Below are 27,438 nucleotides of genomic sequence, written 5' to 3'. Positions count from 1 at the left end.
CACTGGTGGGCACAGGTGGGTGGGCACAGGTGGGTGGCACTGCTGGGCACAGGTAGGTGGCACTTCTGGGCACAAGTGTGTGACATTGCAGAGTGGCACAGGTGGTTGCACTGCTGGGCACAGGTGGGTGATCTGCTGGGCACAGGTGGGCGGAGCTAGTGGGCGCACTGCTGGGCACAGGTGGGCGGAACTTGCGGGTGGCACTGCTGGGCACCGATCATCAGGGCACTCAGTGACGTCCACTCAGAACTGGCCGGCCGCAGTGCAGCCGTCATTTGGCTATCTGCGGTCAGCAACAAGTTAACAGCCCTTTAGGCTAGGTTTACACCTATGCAGTTTGCATTTGACCCGTTTCGGCGTTGCGTTTTTTCACCTGCGTTTTTGATGCGCTTTTGATGTGTTTTGTGGGTTGTTTTTTTTTACATTTTTTGGTTGCTAGGCAGATTTAAAATGCAAAACGCATCAAAAACGCAGCACAAATGCATCAAAAACAAGCAAAAATGTACTACATGCTTTTCTGCTGTGTTTCCATTGGAGTCTATAGAACCAAAAATGCAACTTTTTGCGTTCAAACATTTTCCTAACCCTTTCCAAAAAACGAGATGTGAACTTGTCCCATAGGAAATCATGTTAAATGGACTGTACTGCGTTTCTGCAAAATGCAGAGCACTGCAGAAAATGCTTAGGTGTGAAGCTGGGGTTAAGGAGGTTCTGCAGGAAATAGTTAAAAAGCTAAATTCTGTAGACATTCTTTAAACTTCATTCTTTAGTGTTGTTTCAAGGTATTGATTGGTTAAATAGAGATAAACCAATTAATGGTGATGATACACCGATTTTACTGTTCCCTATACAGTATTTGTCACTATTGGATTCTAACTCATTACAAAATGAGTCCAAAACCTACTGCAATAAGTAAAAGCTAAAGCTGCTAAGACAGCAGATTCCTAATTTATTTCCTTCCAATGCCAGGACCATATTTTATTGTGACATCTCTTGGGCTGTAACCAAGTCATATATAAAGACATATTCATATTTTTTGTGGTGTAAAAGAAATGATTATACTGAGCTTATTACTATCTTGGCATAGATAGTTCTTATTCTCTTTGTTATCAGTAACTATCTATTCTAATTCCAGTTTGCACTTTCTGTCATTGTACAGATTCTAGGTATACAATGATTTGCACAAGTATTCACTCTCTATTGGGCCTTTAGCATTTCATTTTTTTATATCCTGGAGTTAAATGTATTTAATTGGAATCTTACTATCCAATTGACATAATTTACATTTTGAAGGTGCAAAATATTTTTTAAAGCAACAAAATATCTTATTAAAACTCTTTTGGTTCCAAATATATTAACTCTGCTGAATCAAGTACTTTGTACTTATTACCTTTCACTGTAATTACAGGTTTGGGTCTTTTGGTTTGAGTCTGCACTAACTTTGTACATTTGGGTCCTGTCATTTTCCCTATATCCCTAGCAAAATTGCTTTACCTTGCATGGAAACCTTTGGTGATTTTGCTACAGATTCTCAGTTGGATTGAGGTATGGGATTTCACATGGGCATTCTAAGACATTTAGCGGGTGATTTACTAAAACTGGAGAGTGCAAATCTGGTGCAGCTCTGCATAGAAGCTAATCAGTTTCCAGGTGTTTTGTCAAAGCTTAAAGTCATTGAAAAGGCTGAAGGTTTTTTAACCTTCATGCACTCAATGCATGAAGGTTAAAAACCTTCTGTGTGCAGGAGCCCCCCAGCTCCCACCCCCAATACTTACCTAAGCCCCATCTTCATCCAGCGATATGCACAAGAGCCTCAGCTCTCTGGGGACTCTCCCTCCTCATTGGTTCACTGGCTCCCACTGCTGTCAATCCCAGCCAATGAGAAGAGAGAGGGGGCGGGGTGGGGCTGATCTGTGGATCTGTGTGTGAATGGGCATTCAAAGCAGCAGCTTGGGAGCAAGCCTGCTTGGCTGCCCTCATAGCAAGCTGCTTGCTCTTGGGGCAGTCAGAAGGAGGGAGGGGCCAGGTGTTTCAGCGGGGGACCCGAAAAGAGGAGGATTGGGTCTGTTGTGTGCAAAACCACTGCACAGAGTAGGCAAGTATAACATATTTGTTATTTTTTTAAATTGTCTTTAATATCATTTTAATTGAACAAGCTAAAGTTAGAAGCTGATTTTTTTCTATGCACAGCTCCTCGCTGGCTGAGACAGCAGTGGGAGACATTGGTTCCCACTGCTGTCAATCCCAGCCAATGAGGAGAGAGAGGGGTCAAGGCCGATTTGTGCCTCTGTGTGTGAATGAACATGCCAAGCAGCAGCTTGGGGGCAAGCCTGCTTGGGTGCCCCCATAACAAGCTGCTTGCTCTGGGGGCACTCGGCAGAAGGGAGGAGCCAGGAGTGCCGCAGTGGACCTGAGAAGAGGAGGATCGGGGCTGCAAACCCACTGCACAAGGCAGGCAAGTATACCACATTTGTTATTTTTTAATTGCCTTTAATATCACTTTAATTGAAGAAGCTGAAGTTAGAAGCTGATTGTTTTCTATGCACAGCTGCTCCAGATTTTGCACGCTCCAGTTTTAGTAAATCATGCCCTTTGTTTCTTGGTTTTTAAGATTTAGATTCTCTAAAAATGATTACTGGTTTTAGCACCATCTATTTTACCTCAATCATCACTAGTTTCTGCAAATATAATGCATCCATATACCATGAGGTTTACCACTACCGTGCTTCAATGTGAGGATGGTGCTCTCAGGGTGATGAGCTGTGCTTGTTGTCTACAGCTGTATTTTCAGGGCCATTCAGAGAATAAGTATAGGCAGTCATAAGAGAAAAAAGTCAATCAATAGGTGGACATTGCCTCCTTAGTGAGGTTGGATGTGGAATCTTGTTTGACTGTACTTTTAAAGAAAATTGATAAATGAGGCTCTACTTGTTCTTTCACAAAGCTCCTGACTCTTGCCTTGGATTTTCATACAGTATGGGGTATATTTTATATGTAGCACTACCCGCACAGGGGCCGCTTGGTAATGCTTGTCCCCAGTGGTTGCCCTGACCTTGCAAGCCTCCCAACACCTCTGACACTCTGGGTTCAGACATACCGGTATTTCAACAGTATGAAATAATAATGCAAGAGACCTGACTCTTTAGAAACACCTCTATATTAGGCTCGTTCAACAGAGTAGGCCACAAAATGAAGGGTTAGAAGGTACATCCCCAGTTAACGCACTAAATCAAAACACTAATAGAATAGAAATACCCAAATAGCAACTTACATGTTTAAAGTTCCTGATGTGATAGTAGCCATTGTCTAACTAGCAATGGTGGGGCCCATGTACAGTAGGGAGTAAGGGCAATTAAATGAAGATAACAGACTGTGGTAAATGCTCAAAGCAAAGATCTCTTGGTACTGAGGTAAAGGTGTCTGCATGCAGTGTCTCTAGAGTGTTGTCAGAAAAAGGTTGGGCATCCACCTGCTCACCAATCCCATGGATAGCACAGTCTCCTAGGAATACGGTTCTTGCACAGGCTCTTGGTTGTTCACAGAGATGTGCTGCCTGACAGCCCGTCAGCACAGCAAGCAGAGATGACTGGCTGAAGACTGGATAGTGACAGTCATGATGAAGTCAAAGCTGATGTGATCCTGGTGTGGCAATCGGCATTACCTCTGTGATGAACTGGTATGCAGAGTCCTGCAGTAGTAGCCAGCAATCTGTCTCTGAAGAAGAATGACAGTTCCCCTATTCTCAGCTCTGAATCCCTGAACAAGAGAGCTAGGCAGTCCCTTGCTGTAGAATATATAAGCTTTCCCAGCTTCCCTCTGTATCCAGCTCTCTCTGGTAGTACTAGTCTAATCGGCACTCAGGAGCACAGCATGTACTAGCTATAGGACTACAGATCTTGGCATCCTCAGATGTACAAGAGCTTTTTCCACTCTGCTAACAGGCAGTGATGTAGCAGCTCCAGTACTGGGCTTGAGGGGGAAAAAGGATTAATTGCAGTCCCATTTGTAAGTGTCCTTAGATGGCATAATGATATAGTTATATATAAAGTGTGTATATATATATATATATATATATATATATATATATATATATATATATATATATATACACATACACCAAAGTATTTAAATATTTTCTGAACAAGCAGTTGTAGCACCCTCCTAGTTTAGCTAGGGGGAGCTAGACTCCATTGGTTAAACAGGGACTGAGCAGCAGCCCAGGTGTAATAGCCAGAGAGGGGTTAAATTGTGGTCAGGGTTGAGAGGCTCTGCAGGCCAGCCCCTCCAGAATCCCCCTGCTCTGGGGCTTTTGGAGAAAGAGTTAGAAGCAGTGGGTGGATCTGAGGAGAGGCTGAAGGAAGGAGGCTGCAAGGAGGCCCAGTGGGATGGAGCCTATCTGCAGACCTGGAGCTGGAAAGGAGGAAAGGTCAAAGCTCACTGGCTCCCTGAAAGAGGACCACCTGTATGGCAGGGAAGGAGCAGCTCAGCTGATGGGCCTGGTAGCAGAAGCCAACACACAAGTGGTACAGGAGAGGATCTGAATGAGCACACCTACAACCCCTGGGCAGATAGGGGAAGGAGCACTCTGGTGGGAAACCAGATTAGCTCCCTACTAGTGACTGTTCACCTCTTTAAAGGAACAGGAACCAGATCCCCTACTCGGGAATACCTCCAGATTGCTAGGCGAAGAGGAAAAGTTCATCTACGGTCTGAGGTGGTACACTAAGGAGATGCTGGCTAGCTCTCCAATAAAGACCATGCTGCAGAGAAGGCTTGTAGTTCCAGGAAGTTGTCCTCAGTTTGTCAGTTCCCTTGGGCATCCTGTATACCCCTAACCCTATCCCAGTTCAAATACCCTCAAAAAACAACTAAACCAAAAGCTTAAGGACTGATTTCAGGATGCAAGCTTTTGTGAAATGTGTAATGCCAGGCTGTGCAGAACTGTAGGGGGACCCAATCAGTAACTACACAGTTAAACAGCAAGAACACTTTAAAACATGTCCATATTCACCTATGTAGCTATAGGCATTGAGGAGAGTTCAGTGTTTAAAGTTCACATCTGAAACACTGAAGTTTTAGCTCTTTCCCTCATGGGCTTGTCCACACCCGTGGTTTGGGGGGGGGGAACTCTGTAGTTGAGCCGTGCTTTTACTGCTTCTCAAATGCTACCCCCTTTATTAGTGAACAATAGATAAATTGCACTTACAAGATAAATAGTTAAAAAGACTCATCATGTGGTGTAATAAGATCCAGGTGGAACATCCAGCTGTCCAGCAGAAAACTCTGTTTATAGGATCAGGAAGTAAAACCTAGGATGTGTTTGTGTATCAAAATGAGGTTTGGAAAGCAGAGTTGGATGTAGGAGGTGAAGGGGGCAGTAATACATTTCGGAGGATGCTCACTAGGCTCCTTCTTCAGACCTGCTAGAGTGGCAATAAGAAATGCACATGGTTGTGGCGCACTAGTGCAGTGATCAAGGAGTTAAAGCAAGCAGTGAGGTGGCAATATAATGCTTACTTACTTCCTCTTAAATGCTCTCTGAAGTACGATCCGAGCCTGAATCGCTCTTCAGAGTACAAAGCTTCAGAATACTTTCAGTTTCACCAGAATCTTGGCGGCCTACCAGACCTCTAATGTAAACCCAGTGCTATTGTTTATAAGCTTTGTCTTTGTTGTAATCTTTGAGAATCTTTGAGATTTAGTTCCCTCACAGTACACACAGCTAGTAATATCAGGATGGCTTGTTTTAAATTTCTGTATGTCAGGATGAAATATAAACAAAAACACATACAGTACATCTCTACCCTACACAAGCCTTCCCCCTTTCCTATTTTCCACAATATAGCCACTAATTATTTTAAGGCCAAGAAAAGATCAAGGAGGGATAATTATTCATCTTGAGATAACGCAACTAGTATGCAGAGGACAGATTTTCATTTCTGACATGATCAGCAGGTATTTTTGCACTTATTGATCAGATATAACAAAATACTTCCAATAGTATATTTAACGGGGAAGCACAGTGGCTTAATAGTTAGCATTTCTGCCTGGCAGTACTAGGGCTGCTGATTTGAATCCCAACCACAGCACCACCATGCCTGGAGTTTGTATGTTCTCCCTGTGCCTGCGTGAGTTTCCTCCGGGTACTCTGGTTTCCTCCCACACTCTAAAGACATTCTGGTAGGTTAATTGGATCCTGTCTAAATTGACTCTAGTATGTGTATGTATGAATGTGAGTTAGGGACCGTAGATTGTATGCCCCTTGAAGGTCAGGGACTGATGTGAATGTACAGTATATGTATGTAAAGCGCTGCGTAAATTGATGACGCTATATAAGTACCTGAAATAAATAAATAAAGCTACATTACCATGGGTGGATAGTTTGTTGCATTTATATTCAGTTAAATGCTGCCTCTGGACACAAATGGGCTCTGTGGCTATTTTGTGCATGGCCAGAAACACCATCACTGGACGCCCACACTGTCTGCATCAAATGTATGAGCAGATACATACAAACATGAGCACTAGCCATCAATTTGTATGGCGTAAAAATCTGAAACCCACTGTTGTTCACACACAAATATATATATATATACATACACACACACTATATTGCCAAAAGTATTGGGACACCCCTCCTAATCAATGGATTCAGGAGTTCCAATCACCTCCATGGCCACAGGTGTATAAAATCAAGCCCCTAGGCATGCAGACTGCTGCTACAAACATTTGTGAAAGAATGGGTCGCTCTCAGGAGCTCAGTGAATTCAAGCGTGGTACTGTGATAGGTTGCCACCTGTGCAATAAGTCCATCCATGAAATTTCCTTGCTACTAAATATTCCAGTCAACTGTTAGTGGTATTATAACAAAGTGGAAGCAACTGGGAACAACAGAAACTCAGACACGAAGTGGTAGGCAATGTAAAATGAGAGAGAGAGGGGTCAGTACATGCTGAAGTGCACAGTGTGCAGGAGTCGCCAACTGTCTGCAGAGTCAATAGCTAAAGACCTCCAAACATTGTGTGGCCTTCAGTTTAGCACAACAGTGTGTAGAGAGCTTCATAGAATGGGTTTTCATGACCGATCAGCTGCATCCAAGCCTTACATCACTAAGTGCAATGCAAAGCGTCAGATGCCGTGGTGTAAAGCACGCCACCACTGGACTCTAGAGCAGTGGAGACTTTTTCTCTGGAGTGACGAATCACGCTTCTCTTTCTGGCAATCTGATGGATGTGTCTGGGTTTGGTGCAGAGGCATCCCTAGGGTTGGTGTCACCCGGTGTGGTAACACTTGGTGACACCCCCTCTGACGATCCCCGCAGAATGGATCGGATCTGCAGATTGAGCAGAATGGATCGGACTCCGATCCATTATACTCAATCCGCAGATCCAATCCATCCTGCGGGGATCGTCGGCTTGCTTTACAATTTACCATTTTTGTGGAGCGGGTCCGGTGTCACCCCGTATAGGATGCATGCAGACGATCCCCGCAGGATAGTCAGCATGCAACCTATACGGGGTGACACCCGACCTGCTCCAAGAAAAGGTAAGTTGTAAAGAAAGCCGACGATCCCCGCTGGATGGATCAGATCCATCCTGCGGGGATCGTCGGCTTGCTTTACAACGTACCTTTTCGTGGAGCGGGTCCGGTGTCACCCCGTGCGGTCAGTGTCACCCCGCGTGGACCGCACTTGCCTCAGGACCAGGGGCGGACTGACCATTTGGAAACTCGGGCAATGCCCGAGGGCCCGGGGTCAGTAGGGGGCCTTATGAGATGCCCCTGGTACCTTTTTCATAGGCTTTTTTGAGTTTGGACAAGGACACAGGGGCCCCATGATCCCCTATTGCCCGGGGGCCCCATGAGTTGTCAGTCCGCCCCTGCTCAGGACGCCACTGTTTTGGTGGTTGCCAGGAGAAAGGTACTTGCCTGACTGTATTGTGCCAAGTGTAAAGTTTGGTGGAGGGGTGATTATGGTGTGGGGTTGTTTTTCAGGGGTTAGGCTTGGCCCACTTAGTTTTAGTGAAGGGAACTCTTAAGGCATCAGAATACTAAGACATTTTGGACAATTTCATGCTCCCAACTTTGTGGGGACAGTTTTGGGTTGGCCCCTTCCTGTTCCAACATGACTGCGTACCAGTGCACAAAGCAAGGTCCATAAAGACATGGATGAGCGAGTTTGGGGTGGAGGAACTTGACTGACCTGCACAGAATCCTGACCTCAACCCAATAGAACACCTTTGGTATGAATTAGAGTGTAGACTGCGAGCCAGGCCTTCTCGTCTGACATCAGTGCCTGACTTCACAAATGTGCTTATGGAAGAATGGTCAAACATTCCCATAGACACACTCCAAACCTTGTGGACAGCCTTCCCAGAAGAGTTGAAGCTGTTATAGCTGCAAAGGGCGGGCCAACTCATTATTGAACCCTACGGACTAAGACTGGGATGCCATTAAAATTCATGTGCGTGTAAAGGCAGACGTCCTAATACTTTTGGCAATATAGTGTATATATTGTATAACTGTATATACAGTATATGTGAACCCTTACCTTGCAAACCAACCCATTCAGTTCAAAATAGAAATGAAAGGCAAAGCATTTGTGTGTGTGTGTATATGTGTAAAAAAAACAAAAAAATTATATTTATATATATATATATATATATATATATACACACACAGGAGGGTTAGGGACTGATGTGAATGTACAAGATATATGTAAAGCGCTGCGTAAATTGATGGCGCTATAGAAGTACCTGTAATAAATAAATATATATATATATATATATATATATATATATATATATGCATATAATTTATTTTTTTTTTTAAATGACCTCAACCCGATAGAACACCTATCGCATAATCTCTGTTCTCATATACTCAGCTGCAAAAGGGGCTTAGAGAGGCGGAAGTGGAAAAACAGCAGTACACTGATCTTCTCATTTAATGGCTGTTCAGGGGAGGCATGTCAGCACGTGTCTGATCATTGGAGAACAGGCAGGCTTTTCTCCAAGCACAATCAGAAAACTGACCATTCTGGGATGGATGTGCTCTCATGCCTAGCATGGTCAGTTTGAAATAGGAAAGCAGGGGCACTGGCAGGAACACCAGGTATTTCACACAAAGGAAGAACTACAAAGAGAACAGGATACTTTTCAACACAAGTACATGTTGGGGTAATATATTCTTTAAGGTCATGTTCAAGAAATTGTTTGTGGGCATCTGTTTAAAACAGGTGTCTTTATTTAGAACATAAAAATTAAGTGACATGCTTATCTGATGTCCCATATTGCTTGAACAGGTGGGTTTTTGTGATTAAAAAAGGGTATCAAGACACCGACACATCAATACAGAGCTCTGTCATTACCAAGTTAAAGGGAGTTGCCTTCACCAACACTACAGAATTGGGGCCAAGACTCTGGGATGTGGTGGATTATGTCATACCCCCACAGGTCAGTAGATCTTTTCACTTCATGTATAAAATGTCTCTACATGAAACATGTGATTTTTATTTTTTTATTCTTCCTTTAGGGTGAAAATATTTTTTTTGTGGTGACAAACCTGATTGTGACCCCGAATCAGAGGCAAGGTAAATGCAGCGAGGTAAGGAAGGCAGAAACACAGTTAAAGAATAAACAAAAGTAAGCCACTGAACAACCTGAGAGTACCTATGTCCTTCTAGTGTGAAAGTAATTCAATTCTCAGGAATTTTAAAATGTTTTTCAAGAAAAAAACTTTTTATTCCACATTGAAAAGTCTGAAGACTACCCAATCTAGGATCCTCACTCTCTGACGGGTTTCACCCACAAAAGAGCTTAGTCTTAAATATGTCCACGATTAAGCGCTTGTTGGGTAGAAAGTGTAGATCCCATGTGGGGTGATCATTGGGCATTTCCACCTGGAATAAAGACTGAACCTGGTGTGCAGAACTTGAGCCATATTGTTTGGTGGACTGTGAGTGGAGATTGGCTTGGGAGCTCTGCCTGGATCTAACCTGGAAGGTGAATATCCAACCGTGAGCTTTTGGAGCATAATGGTTTTATTTTGGTTTGTTTGTTTTTTAAGCTCACGCTGTTATTTGTTTTAAGGGAACAGAATCTCTCAAGGCCCTTTGGAAAAAGAGTTGAGTAAGCCTGCTCACATATAATGACTATTTCTTAGATCAGGAAATGATTTATACCTATGGTCTCTCTGAAGACTCACTGGTTTTGTTGGAAGATCAATTATCCAGAATTAACTTTCCCATACAATTACTTTTGATCTCCTAAGATATGTGCTTGGATATTTGCTCAATGTACAAATACACATGTTTAGAACAAATGACCATATGCATTTATACAATAGTTTTCAATAGAACATTTGTGAAGATAAACGACCAATTCACGTCTAAAGTTTGCCTGAAAATAGAAAAACGATCAGCCATAGTCAAGGCAAGATCACAAGCCAATAAGATGTAGAATTCTTGGATATATTGTCTATTTTACTGTAAAAGTGTACAATGCTAGACTACAAACCCAAACAACCTGAAACTGTCAGGCCAAAATAAATACAAAACTGCCTGAATTCTGCAATTTCTGAATTGAGTTGGCTGGGATCCAGGTAATTTTATATGAGGCATATTTGTCCCAAGATTTCATCTCATAATGTAGTCTAGCTACACTTGTCACCTTTTTATTTAATAGACACATCCATCTAGATCACTGCAGAAGTTGGAAGTTTGATAGATTAGCTGCACTGCTTATATTTGTATTGCTTCTTATAGAGAGGCTATGTTTTTAATTTTCATATTCAGAAGAAGAGCCTTGCAGTGCTGCCTGAAAAAGGTAGGACAGAAGCAAAGAAAATAATGCTAAATGTATAGAATGGAGTTGAATTTTGGCCCTTGTCCAACTGAAGACATGAGCTGAGCTACATTTATAGGCCAAGCAAAGACCTAGACTAGATTTACAAAGAAAGCAGGACTATATGGATATGTTGTCAAGCTTAAGAATAGTTACTACCTTGTGTGCTTTTATGAGCTTAGGGTGGACTCTGGAGTCTCATCACGTGAACAATGTAACTAATAAGAACATAATTATCTAAGTCTTGATGTGTAGAATATCATTTGGTTTTATTTTAGTGCTTTAACACAGAAGATAGCATGAATTAGCAACCTTACAACCCTTGCACTCTACTGTATGTCTCCAGCCACCTACCTATACTTGATTCATCTGCACCCATAAGAGAAATGATACTGGCTGGTTACCACACCTCTACAGTACCAGGGTCCACTCACACTTACCCAACTCCAAAGTTGCATAATTTTCAGTGTGACTTTGGAGCACCTTTGATCTGACTTTACACTCTCTGGATCAAAAGTTGAATCAAAAATTGCATCAAAAAAGTGCAGGCATATTTTAAAAGTTGCTGCGACTTTAAGTTGCACCAATTTGAACTGGTACCATTGAAAAGAATGGCCTCTGACTTGTCATGTAACTTTGAATAGAGCCTCAGACTACTTTGTGGGCAGATGGATGTTTCTGCCTAGCAGCTGCAGTTTTCCCTGTTCTTGCTATACCGTCTCATAAACTACGACAGCAATGTACATCCAGATCCTGATCACTGGCCATTAGTGTACGGGGATGTTTCATTGACCAACAACATAAGAGAAAACTACAATGACTACTATTGTAAGGGGGCACTACGCTAACCATTAATGTATGGAGGTACTTTAGTGACTACCAATGAAGGGGAGCACTTTACTGATTATCAATATAAGGGGCTACTTTAGTGGCAACCAATGTAAGAGGACACTTTTCCATTTGTTAGCAATGTACGTGGTCATCTTATCACTCACCACAAATGTAAAGTGACACTAAGGTCCTTCACTGACTATGAATGTAAAAAGGGTGAAGACAGGAGAATGCACAAACCACCACAGAGCCAAAGGTCACCAATTTATACGAGGTAGAAATAGATGGCAATATAGGATGCTGGCCACCAGTGTTAGAGAGGTTTATTATAAATGGTGCAAAATGGCAGGTACTTACTGGTATTGTAGCAGTGTATGTGTGTGTGGGGGGGGGGGAGGGGGGGTCATGGGGTGATTCTTGTTGAATCAACCAAAATTCAATTCCTGGGTAGCCCTATCAGCACCACACATCTTGCCAAACTTTGATTGTAAAATGAAGGAGCCGGGTATAACACCGTCAACTGTTTGGGTATTTAGGTAGCCACAGGCATTGAATACAATAGCTGGCATTGAGATTCCTCCATCCTCACTGTTTAGCATGGATGGAGGAATCTATTAGATTTCTCTCATTCAGTCAGAAGATTTCAAGTGTTACTAAACCCAGGACCCTGCATTCACTATATGTTGTCTCCCACAGTACACACAACATGGAAATGCAATTATTTTAGTAAATATAAACTGCTAAACACCTTTTTTCATTAGCAGTTAGAGCAGTCTTGTGACTTCTATCAGTGTCCAGCCGAGCACATGTTAAAGCTTGTAGGAGTTTTCATTTTGCTCTAGGAGGATGCAGGACCCCTGACCTATGTCTGGACAGTGCTGATTGGCCCTGGGCTGATCACATGCACTCTCCCAAAAAAAAAGAAAACCTCTCTAGCAAAACACCAAACTGAGCATGGGCAGAGTGACTCCACTTGATATGTCTTATCAACAGATAAGATGGGGACACTGGAAGAAGGGGAGGATCAGAGAAGTTGGGATCCAACAGTGTTTTTTACACAATGCACGGGATTAACCCCTTAGGTCCCACAGTGAATATAACAAGCATGCTTTACTGCATATACAGCCTGATTTTACTGTTGGGGTTTAGTAACACTTTAATGAAAGGAATCTATGCATGTATGGCTAACGATAATGATGCCTATTGTCACAAATGAATCTGATTAGTAGCTCTGGGTAACGCAGACAGTTCTTGTTTAAGTTTTGTCACTATCAAGAGCTAGCAATATATAAATTACTTTCCACTCTTGTTTTTGTGCAGAATGCTGGAATCCCTGATGCAGTGTGTTCAAAGGACAGTGACTGCCCGGAGGGTGAACCAGTCATTGCCGGCAATGGTATAATGTGATCACATTTTAACAAAGCTTGCTAATACTCTGACTTTTGTTCACTGTACAAATTGCATTACTGAAAGTGTAGAAAACATAAATTTGGAGAGGAGATTGCATTCATTAATGAAGCAGTAAAGCAGAGAATGTGACAAACTGAAGTACAAATAGAGGTTGAGCAATTTAAAAAATAATATAACAGTGACATTTTTTGAAATGCAATACATACAAGAGGACAAAAAAATGTTTCTCTGTAATGTAGCTTATGAACACTCCAAAGCTGAATACCATGCAGATAAAAAAAGACAGATTAGTGCAACTAAGAATTAATTAACAGGTCATAAAAAGTAGGGATGGGTATAATTGAGTTAAGATCAAGCAGGATTCAGCGAACTTCAGAGACGTTCAGATGCTGGAACACAAACCCCACTGAAAGCAGTGATAGTCATTTGGGGTTGTCACAGGGTTGTCAAAAATAGCAAAAATGGGGTGGACACTGCCATCGCGAACATTTACTAATGCAAAAAAGATTATTACTCACTTACCTACCATTCACGTACCTGATATGTCACTGGACTTCAAGTGGTTGTACTAGAATGGTGCTTCCAGCTGGTCGACGGTTGGCTTTCTTGTAATAGCAATCACTTGTAATCAGTTGCTATTACAAGAATCTGGAGGGCACCCCTTCCCAGGCCTTACGTGGCTTTACGGGATCTTCCATCGCACCAGGAGTCCTGATCGACCAGCCGGCACTGGTCATGAAGCCGAACAAAGACCGGACTAGCTTTAAATAGTGACCCGGAAAGAATGAGCTGACCATTTTCGATTTACTCAAAAATATGCAGAGGCATTTTTTAAAATAAAAGCATTCAATCACACCGATCTTGATGTGATTGAATGCTTTTAAAAGCAGAGGAGGGACTTGGGGTCTTATTGACTCCTGATCACTCCATAAAGAGTACATGTCACAGGCCTATTGCTGTCACAAGGCATGTTTACAGTCTTCATGACAACAATAAAAGTGATAAAAAGAACATTTTTAAAGCAACAGTGTAGAAAAAAAAAAAAAAGAAAGAAAAATTAAAAAAAGAAATAAAATTGCCCCCATCCCCCTGTACTTGCATGCAAAGGCGAACGCACGCATCGGTCCTACTCTCATGAAAACAGTGATCATCCCACACATGTGAGGTATCACCACAAGTATCGGTACATGGGCAGTAATTCTAGCACCAGACCTCCTCTGTAAATCTAAAGTGGTAACCTGTAAAATCTTTTAAAATGTCACCTATGGATAGTAAAATGTACTTCATTTCTCACTGTTGCATGGGCATGCGCAATTTTAAAGCGTGACATGTTTGGTATCTATTTTTTTTAACAGAAAAGGATTATTAATTGGGCAGCACAGTGGCTAAATGGTTAGCACTTCTGCCTGGCAGTACTAGGGTCGTTGGTTCGAATCCCAGCCACGGCACCACCTGCCTGGAGTTTGCATGTTCTCCCTGTGCCTGCGTGGGTTTTCTCCGGGTACTCCGGTTTCCTCCCACACGCCAAAGACATGCTGGTAGGTTAATTGGATCCTGTCTAAATTGCCCTAATATGTGTATGTATGAATGTAAGTTAGGGACTTTAGATTGTACACCCCTTGAGGGTTAGGGACTGATGTGAATGTACAATATATATATGTAAAGCGCTGTGTAAATTGACAGCGCTATATAAGTACCTGAAATAAATAAATAATTAAGTATAGAAATGCAATACAGATATGTGGTTGACCATGAACAACAACCAATAAATAAACAGTCAATACAGTGCACTTGATGATTACAGAAAAGTAAAGGTGCATGAGTCATTCAAGACAAAAAGTACCAGGGTCACATATGCACATACCAAGGTCTCATTATAATCCGGAGACAATAGGAAAAATATCAACCATTCCCTCAAGTCACCAGGTATCTATTTCCTTAGCATAATATCAGCTTTTATATTTTCCCCAAAAAATTGGTTTATGTTCAAAATAAAATTCAAAAAAGTGTATTTTTGCCCAAAAAGTTGCATTTGAAAAACCACTACACAAATACCATGTAACATAAAAAATTGCAAAACCACCAGTTTACTCTCTAAGGCCTCTGCTTTAAAAATATATAATGTTTGGTGGTTCTAAGAAATATTCTAGCATCAAAAACTGATTGTTACATGTAAACAAAAAGTGCCAGAAAAGGCTGGTCTTTAAGTGGTTAAAATTCCATACTGCCGGGAGCAGTGATTTTTTTTTAATGCCTGGGGGTGCCTCAACCCTGCCTGTGAAGGGGTGCATTTATGTTTTCTGTGAAGTATAGAAAGTGCTGCAGCAGCACTGACATTTACAAAGTAAAAAAGTATTTTAAATTACTAGCAAATGACATTTATCTGCTGTTTTTTTTTTTAAGCACACAAGCCCTGCAGAGTCTTAAGGTTCTGCTATGTGTTTGGGGGGCCTTTGGAGGGGTCTGTGTACTATTTTTTAAAACAAAAAAGGAGCTGGCAATGAAATGTCATTTGTCAGCAATTTAAACTTTATAATTTTTTCTTTGTAAATGTAACCTTTGCTGGAGCACATCCTACAGTATGGGTGACAGAAAATACATAGATTCCCCATCAGATGTGCATATATTCCACCCTTTGAGTCTGGTATGAATTTGAAGGTGATCCCCATGCACAAAAATGTGCATGGTCCCCCCTAAAAATCCATATCAAACCCTTAACCTGAGAATGCAGCCTGGCTGGACAGGTAAGGTGGTGGTGGGGGGGTGGGGCAAGCATGTGGTCCCTTCTTGATCCATATCAGGCCACATGTCCTCAACAAAGCATTTGTCCCCTGACAAAGCACCTTGACCCCATGTTGAAAAAGACAAGGGGCTCTTCCCCACGATATTGGCCCATTGTTTGTGGGGGACTGCCGGTTGGGGCTTATAGAAATCTGGTAGCTCCCTTTAAAGATAGGGTGCCCAGATACCAAATTCCTCCCCTACATGAATGAGTAAGGGGTACATAGTCCCCCTACTTATTCCCAAAAAAGTAACCTAGATATAAAGACACCCAAATGATTGACAAGGCATATATTAAAAAAATAACCCCCCCCCCCAAAAAAAAATCTCTTACATCGTAAATACATCATAAATCATGATGCTCGTCACTCGCTGTCTCACCAAAAAAAAAATGGACCCAGTGCACATGACTAATCCTGACCTTGCTGCTTGCTGAATGACAGCCCCCTGAACTGTCATTAGCTATATACGAAAAGGGGCGGGGATAGTGGTGACATCAATGACCAAATATGGCCATGGCTGTATTTGGTATATTTGATTAAGTAAGCCAGAAAAATACTTTTTACTTGAAAAAGAGCTAGAATTTTTAAAGTGGCCCTAAACTTAAAAATAGAAGATTTGCTATGTTATACGGATATACAGTATGATATAGGGTTTATTGTATCTAAGCAGTACCCTGAACATTTTGGTTTGCATTCTTTCTGAACAATAGGAGTGAACTTTCTGTGCCTAGGTGTCTCATAGCTGTACAGTATAACTGGAGTTTGAGATAATCGAAAGCACTGCTGATCCTGACTGCTATAGACATTTAGTGATGGCACTACTATGCTGTTCACTGTTATCCTTGTTGAAGAGAAAACTGTACCTGAGAACTTGCAGTGCAAGGATCTCTATGCTTCTGCCTCACTTACTTAGAGGATCTGTGCTTTTTGAATCTCTGCTGCTGTTTCTTGATTATTCCCCCACAAATCATCAGATCACCATCTTTGGGGGGGAGCTCTGACACAAGGAAGCACTGTCTCTACCAAGATGGCCACCTCTAGATACAGACAGCATGGAACTGAGTTGCAATATTTCCACAATTGTAAAGGGGTGCTTCCAAAGGATTAGTTTCTCTGCTGTCCTCTGAAACCTGATTCACATATATGCGGTATGGGAAATGCAGTGAATTCTGAGCATTTTCCACACAGCATTGAAATCACACTCCGTTCATGTGATGTTAAATTAATGACACCCCAAAACAGATTGCAAAATGCAGTGCGATTGCAAGAATTGGATCCCATAAATGTGAACACCCATGTGATCCAATTCTGGTGCGGCAAAAAGAAAAGATTCCTGCACCTTGTTAAAGTGGGTGTGGAACAAATTGAGCCCATACAAAATGAATGGGCTCAAAATGCATTGTAAAGAATCGCATATGATTTGAACAGGAATGTGGTGCGATTCTTGTTCAAATCACATGTGAGTTCCTGCACCGCAATAGTGTGAATCCACGCTAAAGTTATTTGGGTGAACTGTGTTGTTTGTTCAACTAAAATATTATAATGTATTTGTCCTTGGTTGACCTGCTGAGTTGGCGGTAACTGAGCAGGAAGGGTTAATGCTTTCACTGCACTTTTTAGCAAGGTTACTGCTCCCTGCAAGTCTTCTGCTGGAACCACTATCAAGATGTAGACTGTTACTCTGATAGACCGTGCCCCCCATCTAGAGGCCCAGGTGGGGTTCCCTATGGGGTTGGGAACCTTAAATGGACTCTTGCCTTGAAAGGATTGCTTTAACCTCCCTGGTGGTATTCCCGAATGTAGCTCGGGGTTAACTTTCAGTACCAGAAGTGGTAACCCCGAGCTACACTCAGGATTACACTGCAGCATTGCTCTGTGATCCCTGTTTCACTTACCTTGTCCTGCGTTCCTGTGATGTCCACCCTGCAGCGTCCCCGGCCATGTCCTCCGGCCAATGCCGGCATCTGTCTTCCGGGTTACGTTCTCTGCGAGCGTTGGGACGTACGGGGGATGGAACAGGCGGGAAATTAAAAAATGTCAAAATTTTACAAACACATAATACACTAAAATCTGATAATATTACATTACTGTATCAAACCATTTCACATACATTTTGTCCCTACTGCTTTGTCCTGTGCCCTGTCTGCATTTTTACCATCCTTTCTGCCTGAAAACTGACAAACGTTCATGGCATCCAAAAAGCATCCCTTTAGGTCAAAAGCGGTTGTAGACCAGCTAGAGAACAGCGATAGTAAATTAGAACTACTTGCAGAATTGAGTGATAATGATTTGTGGGGAAATTCGTCATCAGAGACTGAAAACGATTTTGCGACTTTGCTCAGCGATGTGCGAAGTTGGCGCTGTATTTCAAATTTTAGTGTTTTTGGTTTGATTACATTATTGAATTAAATTTATTATTATTATATTTTTTGATTGTTCATTATATTATAATTTATGATTTCGGGTTTCAAATTTCATCATTACCCGGGATGTTTACTAGACTCTTGTTTGAACAGATTTCAGTGAGTTATTCTTAAGAATTATAGGCCTACAATAAAAAAACAACATACAGTCAGGCCCATAAATATTGGGACATCGACACAATTCTAACATTTTTGGCTCTATACACCACCACAATGGATTTGAAATTAAACAAACAAGATGTACTTTAACTGCAGACTGTCAGCTTTAATTTGAGGGTATTTACATCCAAATCAGGTGAACGGTGTAGGAATTACAACAGTTTGCATATGTGCCTCCCACTTGTTAAGGGACCAAAAGTAATGGGACAATTGGCTTCTCAGCTGTTCCATGGCCAGGTGTGTGTTATTTCCTCATTATCCCAATTACAATGAGCAGATAAAATGTCCAGAGTTCATTTCAAGTGTGCTATTTGCATTTGGAATCTGTTGCTGTCAACTCTCAAGATGAGACCCAAAGAGCTGTCACTATCAGTGAAGCAAGCCATCATTAGGCTGAAAAAACAAAACAAACCCATCAGAGAGATAGCAAAAACATTAGGCGTGGCCAAAACAACTGTTTGGAACATTCTTAAAAAGAAGGAACGCACCGGTGAGCTCAGCAACACCAAAAGACCCGGAAAACCACGGAAAACAACTGTGGTGGATGACCAAAGAATTCTTTCCCTGGTGAAGAAAACACCCTTCACAACAGTTGGCCAGATCAAGAACACTCTCCAGGAGGTAGGTGTATGTGTGTCAAAGTCAACAATCAAGAGAAGACTTCACCAGAGTGAATACAGAGGGTTCATCACAAGATGTAAACCATTGGTGAGCCTCAAAAACAGGAAGGCCAGATTAGAGTTTGCCAAACGACATCTAAAAAAGCCTTCACAGTTCTGGAACAACATCCTATGGACAGATGAGACCAAGATCAACTTGTACCAGAGTGATGGGAAGAGAAGAGTATGGAGAAGGAAAGGAACTGCTCATGATCCTAAGCATACCACCTCATCAGTGAAGCATGGTGGTGGTAGTGTCATGGCGTGGGCATGTATGGCTGCCAGTGGAACTGGTTCTCTTGTATTTATTGATGATGTGACTGCTGACAAAAGCAGCAGGATGAATTCTGAAGTGTTTCGGGCAATATTATCTGCTCATATTCAGCCAAATGCTTCAGAACTCATTGGAGTTGACCCAAAGCATACTGCAAAAGCAACCAAAGAGTTTTTTAAGGGAAAGAAGTGAAATGTTATGCAATGGCCAAGTCAATCACCTGACCTGAATCCGATTGAGCATGCATTTCACTTGCTGAAGACAAAACTAAAGAACAAGCAGGAACTGAAGACAGTTGCAGTAGAGGTCTGGCAGAGCATCAGCAGGGATGAAACCCAGCGCCTGGTGATGTCTATACGTTCCAGACTTCAGGCTGTAATTGACTGCAAAGGATTTGCAACCAAGTTTTAAAAAGTGAAAGTTTGATTTATGATTATTATTCTGTCCCATTACTTTTGGTCCCTTAACAAGTGGGAGGCACATATGCAAACTGTTGTAATTCCTACACTGTTCACCTGATTTGGATGTAAATACCCTCAAATTAAAGTTGTTTCATTTCAAATCCATTGTGGTGGTATATAGAGCCAAAAATGTTAGAATTGTGTCGATATCCCAATATTTATGGACCTGACTGTATTTCCATTGAAAATAATGTACTGCTTTGAGCACAGAAGTACTGACATAATCAGACTGCTAGGGAGGTTAAAGAACTTGCCATCTGCCTAAGGTACAGTCACTTTATGGGGCACTTAGAGAACTCTGGACAGGAATGTGTGGGGAGATGCTGCTTGAGAACTGTTCCTGTGTTATCTTTAACTTCTATTGTAAACATTGTTTGTTCCTTTAATTTGCTTAGTCTGAGTCTCTCTAAAGGGGTCATAGAAAGCGTATAAAAAAAACAGGGCTTGCATTAAGGGACTAGAGAGTTAAAGAGACACAGTTCAGAAAGTCCAGAATTTAGGAGGCTGTCTAGTGTAGGTTATATCTCCGTTGCTAGGGACAACTATATTTGTATCATTTGCGAAAAGTAGCCAACCAACCAGGGAACGGATGACTGGCAAAGGTGATGGTTACCTGGTAGTGAAGAGATGTTATGCTTGACCCCATCACTAGATACAGGCTCCCCACATACTAAGACTGGCCTTGCAGCACAGACTACCCAGGCACTGAGCTGAGAGTCACAGGAAAGAGAGAGATATGAGGTACCTCGGGAGAGCGCAAACAGGTACTAACAGAAAAAGGGTGTCTCCTGTATCCTGTAGCAACAGTCGGACAAGTCACTGTAAGTGAGGTGACAGGAAATGCTGTGTGGAAGCCGGTACAGGCTCTGCGGTACCTAAATGATGCACACCTGGGGAGTGGTGTTCTCCATCAAGTAGTCCAGAGTGCTTAGTGTTAGCAGTATAATAAGTTTGGCCATGGGTTACAGAGAGTTAACTGAGCAAGTGTGGCTTGCTTCTAAGTTTGGGAGATCTGCCCTAATGTTGATGTCATATGTCCATATCTCCCTACCTGAGATTAGGCATTACCAAGTGCAGTTCCACTGTGTCTCCACTAGGGCATCTTAAGCCCCGCCCACACCGTAATGAACATGGTTAGTTAGTAATGGAGGAAAGCTTTTCTTAAATGGCTTACATTACTAAACGGGAATATGAGGGGTTCAAAACCATAAAGGTTTGACAACATGAAAACAGCGGTTCTGTAAATAACATGAAGCCTTGGAGAAGCCATGGAACTAAGTGAGAGACATTAGCTGGAACTGAGATAAGGAAAGCAGTTCAAGAATGATTAAGGGTTTGTAAAGAAAGGATGTCATATTTGGATTGGTGGGTTCTTCTTCTTATTATTATACAGGATTTATATAGCGCCAACAGTTTGCTCAGCGCTTTACAATATAACAGGAGACAATACAGTAACAATACAGTTCAATACAGGAGAGATTTGAGGGCCCTGCTCCTTGGAGCTTACAATCTAGAAGGAAGCTCAAGATGTCTTTCATATATGATAGTAGACAGGATGGAAACAGCAATATTGCTTTGGTTAAAAGGAGGTTCTTGTGGTCGATGACAGCTATTGGGTGACCATGGAATGGACATTACAAGAACTCTGAGGATAAAAGTGTCTAAATCCAAAGCAAAAGTACAATGAAGGCTCAAGGACAACAAAGTTGGCAAAGTAGCATTCTTGAGCTGTCCTTTGTTGGCAGAATGCTATGGAAAAGTAAATGAAAAAGAAGAATAATGAATTCTGCTTTGACTATATTTATCTGTAAATGTCTAATGAAGCATAGAGCTGGAGATGGCATAGCGCCTGTCTGTGATGGCAGAGGTTTTGCAGCCAAGAGAATATTGTAATTTTGTGTTTTAAAAATGAAGTTCCTCTTCCTCTGTTGGCAACCAGCTCTTCTGCTTCAGTTGTTGAAACATTTGGTATGTGCAGGGGCACATTTCGGGAGATGTGGAGGGTGCTGTCTGCTGTGGGTGTGGACACTCTGGGGGTATTGCGACTCAGAGCCAAGGGGAGGCTCCTTCTTTGCCCCAGTCTCATGGGACAACTGAAGGAAGGTCTTTCCCTCACTCTGAACTGTCACTTCTTGTGAAGTCTGTGAACTGCTGCTGCATATGGTGAGTAGGAGAAGAAGGGGGTTTTTGGACAGAGTAGAGGAAATAATTTCTGGTTGTATACTATACAGTGGCACTCTGACCTGCACTCTTTGCATTGCACACTCCTGACCTATGAATTATGTGTGTGACACACTCCTTAACCTTCCACTCTGTGCGATTCAAAAGCATAAAAAATAAAATTTGAACGCACATTATTAATAATATTTTCATTAACCGCTTTCCCGCTGCCCTGTTACAGGGTGGCAGGGTTGCGCAAAATCACGCATATATACGTGATTTAGCATTTCCGGGTAGGGGGCACATGCGAACTCTCCCTGTGCCAGCCATTCGTGGTCGTGGCTGTCAATCACCTGGTCCTGGCCGGTGATTACCTGCCGGTGCTCAGTGATTACCAAGTAATGGTGTGAACCTACTGCGCTCAGGATACCTTCCAAAGAAAAATTAATTAATTAAATAATCCAGAGAAGCTGCTCACATTAAGTCATATACCAATGATCTTCAGCATAAACATGTGGAACCAATGTAGCGCTACTCGCTTAAATTAAGATAAACATGTGAACCAAAATACCTAGTGGATAAATATCAAATAAAAATAAGTGTCCACTAAAGTGAAATCATGCACATAAAACATATATGCGATTAAATCTAAATTACTAAAGTGAACATAATCATATCAACTAAAAATTAATATGTGCTTATTGTAAATGAATATATATATATATATATATATATATATATACACACACACACATCAACAATGTGCATTAACACATATATATATATACCCCATAAAGTGAAACAGTCCAAACGTGCATATATGTGAACTCAATACGTGCACCTGCACACAAACAACATATATTTCTGTGTATATAAAGTCCAAATAAAGATGATCACACTGAGGTGAACACAAAACACTCGTGCTGGTATTTGTATATAGACGTGAGTTGATAGTTGAGCAGAAGATCATCCGAACACCGGCTGAATCAAATAACATAAACCTTTTCAATAATCCATAAATACCCTCTCCCACAGTCCCACACCACTCTCAAATTGTCCACACCACAGTCCACAGTCCAAACTCAAAATCCAAAAATAAAATAAAACAAAAACAACAATATTCCAAATGTGTCCAGCTCTTCCCGCTCAATCCACAGGACCCTCAAAAAAACAGAATACAATAAATATAGTGCATTATCCTTGATACAAAATTACTATAAGTGATAACATGCAGTCACACTAGTGATAAAGAACATATATGTAAATTAAATTAAAGTGAATCCACCATATCACTAGTGGTCCAGTGAGACAGCACTGCAACCGTGAAAATATCAGTAAACCACACAGTGTGATCCGTGACACAGTAATCCGTGACAGTAGTGCCAAAAACAGTGCCACATTCTGCTTAGGGGATAAAATGCAATTACCCTCTTGCTGTAAGTCAAAGCATTTAGGATTCCTTTATGCCACAAAATAAACTTCCTAGGAGGTGCGTCTTCCTCTCAGGAGTACACAATGGGATCCCTTTTTTCATACAGCCATAGGTCATAGGTACCAGGGTCCCCGTTCCTCGCAGGGAAATAGGAGCAGACTCAGTGGAGTAAAAAGTAATTCACACTTTTATTCAGTAAACTTACATCTTAGAATATACCGTTCATCCTCGCTCTAGTCCGTTCACTGTTGTGAGTAATTCAAAAATCGCCGCGCTGCTCCTTCCGGCTCAGCGTCCGACGTCACGACACTGACGCGTTTCGTCACTTCCGACTTTTTCCTAAGGGATGATCTTCTGCTCAACTATCAACTCACTTTTATATACAAATACCAGCACGAGTGTTTTGTGTTCACCTGAGTGTGATCATCTTTATTTGGACTTTATATACACGGAAATATATGTTGTTTTGTGCAGGTGCACGTATTGAGTTCACATATATGCACGTTTGGACTGTTTCACTTTATGGGGTATATATATATGTTAATGCACATTGTTGATGTATGTGTATATGTATATGTGTGTATATATATATATATATATATATATATATATTCATTTGCAATAAGCACGTATTACTTTTTAGTTGATATAATTATGTTCACTTTAGTAATTTAGATTTAATCACATATATGTTTTATGTGCATGATTTCACTTTAGTGGACACTTATTTTTATTTGATATTTATCCACTAGGTATTTTGGTTCACATGTTTATCTTAATTTAAGCGAGTAGCGCTACATTGGTTCCACATGTTTACAGTGATTACCAAGTATCTCCGATGGGGAGGGTAACTGTTTTGTTTACTAACAGTCCTCTTCCCTGTCAGCTCAGGCACACTGCTCTGGATGGCTGTGCACAGCACAGCCATCCAGAGCAGTGTGATTACAGTGAAGCACACAGACACAGCCCCGCAGTAAAACACTTCCTGCACACAGTTAACCCTTTGATCACCCCTCATGTTAATCCCTTCCTGCCCAGTGCTATTAGTACAGTGTCAGTCCTTTTTTTATCACTAATCACTGTATTGGTGTCACTGGGGATGTCAGTGACACCAAGTCAGTTTCTCCCAGTGTCAGAATGTCTGCCGCAGTCCCGCTATAAGTCGCTGATCGTCGCCATTACTAGTAAAGAAAAAAAAAATTCCAGTGTCTATACCACCATTTGTAAACGCTATAACTTTCACGAAAACCAATTAATTTACACATATTGGGAATTTTTTTTTTTTTTAGCAAAGACATGTAGCAGGATACATTTTGGCCTAAATTTATGATAAAATTTGATTTAAAAACATTTTTACTGGACATGTTTAATACCAAAAAGTCAAAAATATAGTTTTTTTCTCAATATTGTCGGTCTTTTTTTTTTCTTATTGCGCAAAAAATAAAAAACAGACAGGTGATCAAATACCACCGAAAGAAAGCTCAATTCGTGGGAAAAAAGGACGTAAATTTCATTTGGGTGCATTTTTTTAAGCTCCTAGAAACTAATATGAGCATCTTTTTTTCTGTTTCTAGAAGCTAATAGTGGTATCCTATGTGTCCATGCACACTATTTTATCCTAGAAGTGATTTTCAAGCTTCAGCGTTTAGCAGCAGAAAAATTGTTTTTGCAGAGTTTTTGGGAACGTTTTCCCAGCGGAAAAAAACGCTGAATGCTCCTAAACACTACAAAAATGCTCCTAAAAGCCTTTTTCAAGGCTTATTTTGTTCCTGTACTGTAAAAACATTAATAAAACGCTGACACTCCTAAATGCTACTAAAACGCTATTACAAGTGGTTTTTGGTAACTTTTTTTTACCTTAAAAAACCCCACTAATGTGCATGGAGTTGAATACATTATAAGTTCTCTTTTATGAAAGTTTTTTATATATGACTGAAATTAAGTTTTAAAGCTATAGGTAGCAATCAAAACGTTCTCTGTATATGTACAATTTATAGTAAATATGTACTGATCTTGAGTATTCTTCTGATCAAAATAATTATCATTGCAGGGGTAAAGACTGGCCGCTGCCTAAATGGAGAAGAAAACACAACTGGAACTTGTGAAATATTTGCATGGTGCCCCTTGGAAAAGAAGCAGAAGTTAAGGTAAGTTTTTTTGCATGAACTTTAAGTGTTGGATATGGAGGATCCTTGTAAAGAGTCAGTCCACCCAAAAACTACTGTGGGTGAAATACTTCAAGAACAAATACCCATTTACCTAGCTAGAAACTCAGTGAGGACCCTGCATTCACTCTATCTGGTCTCCCACAGTACACAGAACATGGAAATGCAATTACTTTAGTAAATATAAACTGCTAAATACCTTTTCTCATCAGAAGTTAGAGCAGTCTTGTGACTTCTAGCACTGTTCAGCAGAGCACTGGTTACAGCTTGTAGGAGGAATTTTCATTTTGCTCTAGGACAGTGCTGATTGGCTCTGTGCTGATCACATACCTCTCCCAAGAATAAAAAAAACTCTCTAGCAATACACACCAAACTGAGCATATGCAGAGTGACTCCACACAATATGTCTTATCAGGAGATAAGAGGGGGACACTGGAAGAATGGGAGGATTAGAGAAGACAGGATCAAACAGCATTTTTACACAATGCATAGGATTAACCCCTTAGGTTCCACAGTGATTATATCAAGCATGCTTTACTGCATATACAGACTGATTTTACTGTTGTGGGTTTAGTAACAGTAGTAGTAGTAACTTCTTTAGAGCCCTAGAGCAGTGTTGCTTTAATAAGTACTGTAGGTCAGGTGGACAAATCGCTTCGGAACACCAGACAGTGTTCCCTTTGCTAGACCCGCAGCTGACTTCCCAAGGGCTAAACAGCACTCAGTCTCTGAGATCCATTAGAATCCTTCCTCTGTGATACCAGGCCAGATCTTCAGTAGATGGCCCCTCAGTCAGCATAGCAGAACTGAGGTCCCAGCATTTAGGCCCGCAGGTTGCCCATCTGAGGTCTCATGGCAGCAGATGCCTGGCAGGGAAAAGTGCCCTCTCCCAGTCTGGACAAATCCTAGATGGATAAGCCCAGTGTGCTCTCTGAATATGTACAGCTACCCAGCATTCCATCAGAGCCAATCTCTCTGGGATAGACTGGGGCTGTATCAATATTCATTCTGTCATTTGCATATCACCACACCTATGATCTAGAAACTTTTCAAACCTACTAGATGCAGAGGGAGCTAGCAGCCTAGCAGTAGATCGCATAGAACAGATCTAACTAGCAGAACAAGGCATCACTGATGCAGTGTACCAGATATGTTTTTACCTAACAACAAATTACAAACACACTGACTACAGTGTGATAACTAAATTTACCTATCAAAATCCAAACTAAAGCTGCCTATCTAAACCTAACGCCTATCTAGGAGGTTGCTACATCGGCTTTCTTTCTTCTATTTTCATCTGGTGATTCAGCCAGCAACTCTTCTGTCTTTTAGAATCTCAAACTCTACAGCAGAAAGCATCAGCTTTCTTGGATGAAGCCATCAATTTACCACTGACAGAGAGGGATAAAAACTATCAGCTTTTATTTATTCATGAAAAACCTTTATCCTAAAAGGAAAACATTTTTTGATGTACCTGATTACAAAGTGTGAGCTGGAGTTTGACTTCAATTTATTATTTGTATTTAAATCTGCTAGTATATTTAACATTACCCCCCCCATCCCCAGATTGACATGCTGCTGGCTGCTATGTCCTGGCTCATTCCTCCTGAGTGGTGTCTCACTAATATTTATAAAACCTTTTTGTGAATTAAAAAAATAAATTAAATGAAATAAATTAATTAATTAATTTTAAACATATAGTGTACAATAAAGTCCAACTGATCAAAGAAATGTCCAAAAAGAAAGTCCAAAATAGTGTCCACAAAGATCCCAAAATTTTCTACTCTTTTCATCCAATAAAAGGATTGACTCCTATTTCATCCAAAACGCACCTTGAAGT

General features: G+C 41.2%; 1 protein-coding gene across 2 annotated transcripts in view; it reads left to right on the top strand.

The window, feature by feature from the left end:
* Positions 1-27,438, top strand: part of P2RX5 (purinergic receptor P2X 5) — a 103,459-nt gene that overhangs the window by 52,764 nt on the left and 23,257 nt on the right. For both annotated transcript variants that reach the window (XM_089693677.1, XM_089693676.1), the window contains exons 2-5: positions 9,302-9,452; positions 9,532-9,603; positions 12,993-13,068; positions 25,484-25,580. In XM_089693677.1, coding sequence (XP_089549803.1) covers positions 9,302-9,452; positions 9,532-9,603; positions 12,993-13,068; positions 25,484-25,580 — 396 coding nt within the window. The remainder of the gene's footprint in view (positions 1-9,301; positions 9,453-9,531; positions 9,604-12,992; positions 13,069-25,483; positions 25,581-27,438) is intronic.

The sequence above is a fragment of the Staurois parvus genome, unplaced genomic scaffold (genome assembly GCF_062004578.1).
Source record: "Staurois parvus isolate SC_StPar_1 unplaced genomic scaffold, SC_StPar_1.0 ptg000635l, whole genome shotgun sequence".
Taxonomy (NCBI): domain Eukaryota; kingdom Metazoa; phylum Chordata; class Amphibia; order Anura; family Ranidae; genus Staurois; species Staurois parvus.
This window is presented reverse-complemented; position numbering and strand designations above follow the sequence as displayed.